We start from the raw sequence: 10,444 nt of genomic DNA, 5'->3' as shown, positions 1-10,444 counted from the left end.
AGGAAGTCACTCAGAACCAAGACTCAAACCACAAGAGAATATTTGTTTGTGAAATCACAGAAGTAGAAGCAGTACTTCATAGAAGACATGAGCTTAGGAAACACGTTTAAGGGGGAAAGGAAAGGCCCTTGAGGCTTAGAAGTGGGGAAGGTAAAGGAGACTTGCCTGGAGGAAGGGGAAGGAACAGGTCCTGAGGTGCTCCTGGGAGTGTGTGCTGGGTCCTGTCCTAAGGTTTTACAGTGGAAATGTTAGGAGAGGTCCCAGGTGGGGCCACACAACAGTGCCTGTTCACTTGAAATTCAATTATACACACATTCATTTAATCTCGTCCTGGATTTATTTTTATTAGTACTATTATTTTCCACAAGAAAATAAGATTTAATTCTACAAATTTACAAGCCAAGACAAAATAGAAATGAAATGTGGAGAACAAGGCCAGCAATTGGACTCTAGGCCATGTTACCACAGCCTGTCATCAGGGCAGGACCGGGTCTGACTCACAGGCTGCCTCTGCTCTGCCCCTGATCCCGCTGTTTCTGGGTCCACTCTGAACCTCAGAACTTGAGGGTGAAGCCAGGGCCTGAAGCCGAGGCCCCCTGGTTGGTGGTGGAGAGGTGGAAGCTGGTCTCCAGGTCATCGTCACCCAGCTGTCTGTAGCCGAGGCCTCCCCTGGGCGGTCTCGGGCTGGTGCCACGCTTCAACCTTTGCTGTTGGCTCTTGGAGGGCCATGTGGGGAACATCAAGGGGTCGATGGGGAGAGGGGTCTCTCGGAAATATGCGTGCTTGAGACCGTCCTCTGAGCTGATCCTCCGCCCAGGAAAGTAGGTTAGGAACTTGTTCATGATGTCGAAGCCCTGGTCGGAGAGCAGCGCCCCGAAGCGCTTGCGCAGGTTGTTGTAGGGGTGCTTAGTGAAGGTCATCTTCTTCATGGCAGGCAGCTCGTTGTAGCCGGGCCAGATCTCACTGGGCGTCCCCAGGTCCTTAAACACTTTGTTGATCTGATCAATCTCCGAATTTCCAGGGAACAGTGGCTTCTGCGTCAGCAGCTCCCCGAAGATGCAGCCCACAGACCACATGTCCACGGCTGTGGAGTACTTCTTGGCCCCCAGCAGCAGCTCTGGGGCGCGGTACCACAAGGTCACGACAACGGGGGTGTAGGCCTTCAGAGGGGACCCATACTCCCGCGCCATCCCAAAGTCCGCCACCTTGAGGATGCCGGCGTGGCTCAGCAGCAGGTTGGAGGTCTTGAGGTCCCGGTGCAGGATCCAGTTGTCGTGCAGGTGCTTCACACCACACAGCAGCTGGATCATCAGTGTCTTCACCTCCCCTGGCAGGAAAGGCTGCTTCATGGTCTCCATCAGGCTCTTGAGGTCATGCTCCACGTAGTTCATCACAATGTAAATCTTGTCCATGTTGCTGCCCACGACAATCTCCTTGACCGTCAGGATGTTGGGGTGCTGCATCTTGAGAATGGTGTTGATCTCCCTCAGCGATGTGATTGGAAAGCCCTCCTTCTCCGTCAACATTTTCAGCCGCTTCAGAGCCACAATCTCATCTGTCTTCTTGTCCTTGGCTCTGTGCACCACCCCATAGGCTCCCTCCTCAATCCTGTTCAGGCACTGGAACTCCTCCACACTGCGGCAGCCCTGCAGGGCAGGCAGGTACTTGGGCAGCTTCTGCTTGGGCTCAAAGGGTGACAGGGCTGGGGAGTCTGGAGCGAATTCACCTTCCACCAGGGCGGTGCTGTGGGGGGTGCCCTCCTTCACCCTTTTCTCCCCTTCTTTTCTGTCCCCGGATTCTGGGTCAAATCGTGACTCTGGAACAATGAGGATGTGGTTCTCAGCCTCTCGCTCTTCACCTTCACTCATTTCTTCCTCCTTCACCTCCTCAAAACGGGGTATCCGTCGCCTCTTTACTCCTGATGATTCCTTGGAGATCTCAGAGTCGACGCCAAACACTTCCTTTAGCTCCCGTTTCCTGCTCCTGTGACTGCTAGACTTGGAATGTCTAGACCTTCGGCCTTCCCCTGCAGCCTCAAACAGTCTGTCCACAAATTGGAGAGCAGAATCATCCAGAAAAGGTTTCAGGTGGTCAGCTGCTTTCTTCTTGTCCATGCCCTTCCCCACACAGTGCAATGCCGCTGCGACCACTCTGGGCTTTGAGAAACCCAGGACCCTCTTCACTCTCTTCTCTACCCGTGGTTTTAGCTTATCCAGCTCCCTCTGAGACAGCGCCATGCTTCCGGAAAAGGAGGTCAGCTCGAACAGAGCTCTATTCTGCACCTCACCAACTGCAGCCCCTCAGACGGAGCCCGAACGTTACCAATCAGAGTTTTTTAAGCGCTTTACCTCTGCCGAATCCTCTGGCTCCTTCCGGCGCTTCGTTTCCTGGAGAATCTCCAAGAATCCTTTTCATCATCCACTGGAGGGAAGCCATCCTCCCCAACGCTGCTGCTGGTCTGGAGCCTGGACAGAATCTGCAACCCCGATAGGCCTGGAGCATCTTTATAGCCTGCTGACAGCGTGGGATGATGACGTCAGGGAGAACGGAATCCGCAGGTTCCAGCTGAAGAGTAGGGCCCTTGTGCGTCACTTCCGGCTTCAGTGGAGCCTGTTGGGCCTGGTCGCTGGCTCGCTGGCGCCGCCCTGGTGGCTCTTCGCCTGCAGTGCGGACCAGAGCCCACTGCCCACGGCCTGGTGCTTAAGCTCCTTACACTGAGCAAGGCCACAGGGAGCCTGCAGGAAGCAGCCAGTGGTTCACTCCCACAATGTTTCTCTCCCTTCTGCTCTTCAAAAGTCAGTTTAAAAATCTCCTTCTTCCTCCCCACCAGAACAACTTCCAATGGGCAACACTAATTCAGCCCTCCCAGGCCGCCATTTTCATGAATGATGCATTGCGAAGGCAAGGAAAGCAGCTGATCTACAAGCCCACATCCAAGCCTAGCTGGCACTGAAGCCAGGGCTCATTGTCAATGCCCATATGGTGGGCCTGGCCAATCTTCCCTCCCTTCCGCTCTTCAAAAATCAATTTTAAAATAGTCAAATCTAGCTGGTTTGACTCAGTGGATAGAGAATCGGCCTGTGGACCAAAGGGTCCCAGGTTCAATTTTGGTCAAGGGAACATATGGGGGTTGCTGGCTCAAACCTCAGTGTAGGGTGTGCAGGAGGCAGCCCATCATTGATGCTTCTATCTCTCCTTTTCTTCCTCTCCTGAGACATGCCCTAATTATTTGAACAAGCTAGCCCAATTATTTGCAACTCAGTATCTTTATCTATAAAATGATGGATTATTATAGATGACTTGGAAAATAAGGAACTTCTTCAAATCTAATGTGGTACACATAATGTTACCGTATTTTCCGGCTTATAAGACGACTTTTGAAACAAAAAAAAAAGCCTGATCAGATTGGCCAGAGTCAGAGAGGCGATCTATTAAAAAAAGAACTGGTGTTGCCTCGGAAGTGGGGGATAGTCTTATACAGCGAATATAGGCCTAAACCTATGTTTCAACTGTAAAATTAAGGGGGTTGTCTTATACGCCGGAAAATATGGTAAGTCCCAACTTTCCTTTCTTTGACCTTAAAGATTATCGTTATAAAAATATATTGGAGATGAGTGCTCAGGCTTTCTAGTTTTCTGCCCCTGAATCTTAATTCTTATACTTTAAGCAAATCATATATTTTCCTCATTTATAAAACATTTTGGCTTCCTCATTTATACAATAATTGTTTGCTACCATGGTATAAAACATTAGTTATTGTGGAAATAAAGTAGTGAAAAGTATGAAGTGTCATGTCAATGTAAGAAACTGCTATTATAACTATTAGTTATCTCTCTTCTATACTCTTTTACTTAAGAACTCAGAACCACTGAGCCCTAATTAAAGTTTTGCTATATAAACTGAATTGTGTCCCATCAAAGTTCATATGTCGATGCCCTACTTCCCTGGTGACTGTGTGGAAGATAGGGCTTTCGAGTTGATTGAGGCTAAATGATGTCAGAAGAGTGGAATCCTGATCCATAGAACTTGTGATCTTATAAGAAATGTATTTTCTCTGCTATGTGAGGACACAAGCAAGGAATGCCACTAATTGCCAGCACCTATCAGAAGCTGGGAGAGAGGGGTTGGCCAGATCTCCCTCAGAACTTCCAAGAAAATCCCACCAATTCTGTTAATACCTTGGTTTTGAACTTCTAGTCCTCAGAAGTTTGAAATAATTAATTCTTGTTGGTTGAAGGCAGTGGTTGGCAAACACAATAGTCAACAGTACAGCAATTGAAATTTCTTCTGAGAGCCAAATTTTTTAAACTTAAACTATATAGGTAGGCACATTGTTACTAACTTAATTAGGGCATTCCTAAGCTGGCCTTTGCTAAAAACTCAAGGGGCCAAAGAGCTGCATGTGGCTCAGGAGCCACAACTTGTCGACCACTGATTTAAGGCATTCAGATTGTTATAGCAAAACTGAAGGCCTGGTGCATGAAAATTCATGCACGTGGGGGGTCCCGCAGCCCAGCCTATACCCTCTCACAACTGGGACCCCTTGGGTAAGGTCCCTAGGCCTGGCCCGAGATCAGGGGCTTTTGAGGGCTTGCCTTCCCCTGGGTGCAGGCAGCTGGTCCCACCCCCACCACTGCCACTGCTTGCCATCTGTGCAGCACTGCCTCCCCTGCCACCTGTGGCCTCCTTCTGCAAGAGACAGGCATGGAGTGAGATGGCTTGGCTGGCCTGGGCCTCCCTCTGTGGGGCAATAGCCAGCCAGCACACATCTGACACAGAGTTGCTGCTGGTGGCCTGGGATTCCCTCTTTCTTTGCTGGGAGGTGGGCCAGCCCTGTGAGGGGCTAACTGTCTACCCGATCACCCCTGACCCCTGGCCTGCCTACCTATCTAATCACCCCTAAGCACTCTACCTGCCTGCCTGATTGCCCCTAACTAAATACTTGCTTGGGGCAGAACCAGCCCAGGGAGGGGCCATGGTGGTTCTGGTCTCTGTTCATTCTTTATCCTTATGCTTATGGTGGCTGGCCTTTTATTATATAGGATTATACCTGATCTACTTAGATATTATTCAGTTTTATCCTTATTCATGTATAAATGTGTGTGTTTTGTATCTTATGTGTAGTAATTGTATTACATTTTTCAACTTCTTGACCCATTACTGACTACCAGCCAAAATAATTACTTTTGTTTATTTGTTTTGCTGTGTTGTATTCTGTTTTCGTCCAAGACTAGGCCTGGCACCAAATTTAAAAGCACAGCCCAAATACTACATCCCTCCAAGAACTAGGATGCTGCTTCTGTCCCACCACTTCTTTTCTTTCTCTGCCACATTACATTTCCAGCACTGACTACCTATCAACTTCCTCTTGAGATCTTCACAAAACTCCTCTGAACTTTTGAAGTTCAAGGCTGGTCCTCCATTACCTTAGCTAACTTCTGAAGGGTCACACAAGCCTTAGGAGATTCGTAGGTTCAAGCAGCAAAGAAAGATTAAAACCTGCCTGATAGCATTTTCTTAAAGCTGCCCAGAGCCAGAAATCTTCAGTGTATCAGGCATTTTGTAAAGGAAATTGATGGCATGGTTTTATAGGGATTTCTAAGAGAAACCTGAAAAATCTGAAGACCCACATAACACCAAGGAGGTATTACCACTCGAGGAAGGATTGCAGGGGAAAACAATAATTTTTCCTCTTTATATAAAGGAAGAAAGAAACTTTTATATAGATTGTCTTGCCTTATAAAAGGAAAACAAGCCTTAAGTTTATTTGAGTATTTACTGCAGAGATAAATGGGTTGTAGACAGCGCAGAATAATCTTAAGAAGAAAATCAGTAAAATGACTAATTAACCTAAAAGAAATTTTAACAAAAATTTTAAATGACCCCAAATTAGAAAGTTTACGTGAAAATAAAAATAAACTTATTATATATTTAATATATAATATATATGTGTGTATATATGTGTATATATGTACAATATATATATTCTATTTTAAAATTTCTATTTAATAGAAATTTTGAGAAAATTTTTAACTGTATCCTAGATCAAATGATAAAGAAAAGATAACATAACTTAAAGAGTAGAAATAGAAAACATATAATTGGATGGCAACAGTTGAATGTAACACATACTTAGAATTGGGAAGGAAAACCTTGATTCTTTACTCTGGGATCTAAGCTAAAAGGCAACGGCTGATCTGGAATGTCCAGTTCTTTGAGAGAAGGAGGTCCATGGTGGATCCATGAGACTGCACTTAGATCTTATACTTGGTACTAGTGAGCATTACCTGATTGCTTGTACATCAATATAGGATGGAAAAACACTCTCTTTGGAAGGAGCAGCAAATAATTGGTAACAAAATCTTCCATGAGGAGAAGGGAGAAGTAAGGGCTACTTAAAACTTCAAGAGGAGGAAAAAGGGGAACATCTATAATACTTTCAACAATAAAGATAAATTTAAAAACAGAATTTCAGATTACTTATAAGTGTAACTAGAAATTAAAACACAGAGAGCCCTGGCCAGGTGACTTAGTTGGTTCGAATGTCTTCCCTTTCACCAAAAGGTCGCAGATTCCATTCCCAGTCGGTGTATATACTAACATCATGGGTTCAATCCGCGGTCAGGGAAAATCTGGGAGGCAACTGATTGATGTTTCTCTCTCACATCTCTCTCTCTCTCTCTCTCTCTCTCTCTCTCTCTCTCTCTCTCTCACACACACACACACACACACACACACACACACACATTCAATAAACATATCCTCTGGTGAGAGTAAAAAAAAAAAAAAATATATATATATATATATATATATATATATATATATATATACCATAAAAATCTAAACTTAATTTTAAATAGTAGTGCCTTGGAAAGTAATTCAGTAAAGGACATTAGACTAGGCTCTATAGTTTCTTGAAATACAAATAAACTGAAGTTCTTGAGACAGACAGGAAAGGAAATTTTGAAAAAGACTGACTCAGAACATACATTTTATTTGATTATTCCCATGACAAACCAGTTGTGAAGTTTTGCAACATTTACCAGTATTTCCATGATTTCTTTCTTGAAATCACTGCAGACCAGATTCATCTTTTCTCAGCTCCTTTCCTTCATTACCTGAATAATTTCTTTCTTGACTTTAAGCCTCTTATTCTTCAAAATAGCAGTCCCTCGGCCTCTAGAAGCTTTTATTCTAAGCATAAGAACATAGGTTGTGTCATGTCACTCTGGTTTTCAAAAAAATTTGAATGAGATCCTTTGTGTATAAAATAAAGTCTGAAATCTTTAGCATGGCAATCAAGGTCTTCAAAGGCTACCTTCAAAACACATTAGCAAGTCTCATTCTCTATTGAAATCCTTTTATTCATATAAAAAACATTCTATTCACATATTATTTGCTCTCTTAATAGTGTGGGTATTAGTTGGATACATCACCTTAGATAAAGGTGTTTATAATAATCACAAAGATGGTAAAGAATCTAGAAATTTGGAGTTTTAGAAAAAAGTTATTTTAGAGGCAATTTATAGAATGTATCCCAAATAATCTTATTCTTTTTCTTTTTTTTTTAATTTCTTTTGAGAGCCACATTTAAAATTTTTTTTTTAATTAAATTATTATCTGTGTACATATTTTAACATTGCCCCCTCCCTCCCAAATAATCTTATTCTTAAAAAAAAAATTTGATTGGCTTATGGCTATGAAAAGTCTGGGTGTATCTGGCTGTAGGAAGGGCATGGTCTAGGGCAGCGTTTTTCAACCGCTGTTCCGCGGCACACTGTTGCCTGGTGTGCCATAGGTGCAGACAAGACAAGAATTTTATAATTTTTCACTATTTTGTTTACTTAATATTTCATAATAAAGTAATTATAAAATACTTTCTTTGTGTTTATTTGATTCCTATTCAAGAGAATTACTTTATATATAGTCAATATAGGCACAGAGTTAAATTTTTTAACATTTTCTAATGGTGGTGTGCCTTGTGATTTTTTTCATGAAACAAGTGTGCCTTTGCCCAAAAAAGGTTGAAAAACACTGGTCTAGGGATTCCTGCTGCCAGAAACCAACCATTGTCTCACTAAGAAAAGATGTAAAAGGCTGGTCAACCTTGAAGCTCTGAAAGGTCAGAGCCAACCACTCCCTATCTAATTGAGACAAAGGTAACTGAGGTAACTTCCCCATCTTGTAATCATGTAAATCCTTACTGATATGATAATCCACTTATTACTTGCCTAAGGGCTATGGGTCTCCCAAACCTGCTTAAGGGTAATGGGTGTATCCCATAGTCTCAATAAAAGGGAATAGCCAGGCCCCCCATATCACCAAATTAAATGTCTTCTAGTCTCTCTTCAATTTGCGTGCAGCCCTTCTCCAGAACCCAAACCCTGAACCCTGAACTGGAACCTGAACCACGCGGGACGTGAAAGGGGCTCCCATACCTGTGATGTGCTCAGTTTCCATTTCTCCATCGCTCAGTACAGCCCCAGGACGGCTCCCTGCAGGTATTTATTCCCAGTATCTCTGGGGTTACATTTCACCATCTTTGCTGGGCAACACCAGAAGTAAGTATGCTTCTTTTTTCCTAATTGTTACAATAGACGCCCTTAAATGAATTTATATTGGTCTGGCAATTTCATTTCTACACCCAAGGGGTGGAATACACTGCTTAGCCACACTGAGGACAATGGATTTCATGTAGATCCAAACATGTAGGATTCAAACTGGGTCAAGGATAGTTAGCCCAGCATTGACTCATCTCAGGAAGAGGAATGAGCGTAAGGCACACATGGACAATAGTCATCTACTGCACAATACATCAAAAATTGTTGGGGAAAAAAAAAACATTCTACTTAGTGCAGAAAAGAAGCTGTCTAAAGGAGCATTCAGAAAAGCTATCTTAGAAGATTTTCTCATAAGAAAAAGGGAATAGATTTGTTCTTCATAACTCTGGGAGTTGTGCAAAGGGTTAATGAATAGAAGTAACAGAATGGAAGTAAAAGAGGAAAGTTTTTCATTAAAAAAAAAAATGGTATAAGGGAAGTTCCCGCCCCAGAGAGTGGTGAAGCAACAGCCACAGTTGATAGTAAGATTCCCACAAGAGTAACACTTCAGAGACGGCACCTCAGCCTGGTTCAACAGTTCAAGGAGCTCATATTTCTCATATTGCTCAACAGGTATCGTCTTTATCTGAAAGTGAAGAATCTCAGGACTCATCTGATAGCATCGGCTCCTCACAGAAAGCCCACGGGATCCTAGCAACGCGTCCATCTTAAAGAAAACTTTTGAAAGATCTATCTTCTGAAGATACACAGGGCAGAAAAGGAGACAGAGAAAATCCTGGAGTTTCTGCTGTCACTCCTATGTCTGTTCCAACTTCCATCTATCAGACTAGCACTGGACAGTACATTGCCATTGCCCCCAATGGATCCTTACAGCTGGTCAGTTCAGGCACAGATGGAGGTCAGGGGCTTCAGACACTAACTATGACAAATTTAGGCAGTACTCAACAAGGTACAACAATTCTCCAGTATGCACAGACCTCTGATGGACAGCATATATTTTTGCCCAGCAACCAAGTGGTTGTACAAACTGCCTCAGGAGATATGCAGACATACCAGATTCCTACCACACCTTCAGCATCTTCGCTGCCACAGACTGTGGTGATGACATCTCCTGTGTGTCTTACATCTCCGGAAACTAAGACAGATGACCCCCAGTTGAAAAAAGAAATAGGGTTAATGAAAAACAGAGAAGCTGCTCGAGAATGCCGCAGAAAGAAGAAAGTATATGTGAAATGCCTGGAAAATCGAGTTGCAGTCCTGGAAAATCAAAATAAAGCTCTACTAGAAGAGTTAAAAACTTTGAAGGACCTTTATTCCCATAAAAGTCTTTGATATTGAAGAAACTATTTTTGTGGACTTGCCTAAAAATTAAAGGGATTTTTTCTTTTTAGTGGAGTTTTATAAATTAAAAGGTCAAAAATGAAGCTTTTATTTAGGCTTTGCAACTGAAAGATAAATGTCTTATGCAAGAGAACTGGTGACAGAGGATAAAGTGGAAAATGGCCTCAAGGAAGATACTGGCACAACTGGAAACTCTGTAAAAAGCATACTAAAAAAGCAGGAAGTGAAGCTTCACCAATCTGAATTTTCTAAATAACAGTAGTTGTCAATAATCCAAAAATGACAGATAAAATGAAATTTGGTAAATTTTCAAAATTAAATCTATTTACCCTATAGGTATGCATTTCATAGTGTTTTCTAAAATTTACTTTTTTCAATTGTATGCATGTGTGTATTTTATTCCTGCCAATAAATTCTAAATTACCAAAAGAAAAACTATACATAACCAAAAATAAATAATTATGTGTTCTGATTACTTACACTTGTTCTATTTTTGAGTATTTTTAATGGGTTTTAAGTTTGTTCATTGGACTTGACAGCAT

The 10,444-nt window shown here is 42.8% G+C and overlaps 2 protein-coding genes across 2 annotated transcripts; one reads left to right on the top strand and one right to left on the bottom strand.

Moving 5' to 3' along the window:
• Positions 1-357: 357 nt before the first annotated feature.
• On the bottom strand, positions 358-2,354 carry LOC118708084 (cyclin-dependent kinase 11B). The gene is made up of 2 exons (XM_036419048.1): positions 2,349-2,354; positions 358-1,886 (listed from the first exon to the last, which is right to left on the bottom strand). The coding sequence occupies exon 2, from the start codon at positions 1,866-1,868 to the stop codon at positions 555-557; it is 1,314 nt and encodes a 437-aa protein (XP_036274941.1). The 5' UTR covers positions 1,869-1,886; positions 2,349-2,354; the 3' UTR covers positions 358-554.
• A 6,687-nt stretch (positions 2,355-9,041) lies between these two features.
• Positions 9,042-10,237, top strand: LOC118708085 (cyclic AMP-dependent transcription factor ATF-1-like). The gene has a single exon (XM_036419049.2). The coding sequence runs from the start codon at positions 9,360-9,362 to the stop codon at positions 9,891-9,893; it is 534 nt and encodes a 177-aa protein (XP_036274942.1). The 5' UTR covers positions 9,042-9,359; the 3' UTR covers positions 9,894-10,237.
• The last annotated feature ends 207 nt before the right edge of the window (positions 10,238-10,444 follow it).

Source organism: Pipistrellus kuhlii, unplaced genomic scaffold (genome assembly GCF_014108245.1).
Source record: "Pipistrellus kuhlii isolate mPipKuh1 unplaced genomic scaffold, mPipKuh1.p scaffold_m20_p_6, whole genome shotgun sequence".
Lineage (NCBI taxonomy): Eukaryota > Metazoa > Chordata > Mammalia > Chiroptera > Vespertilionidae > Pipistrellus > Pipistrellus kuhlii.
This window is presented reverse-complemented; position numbering and strand designations above follow the sequence as displayed.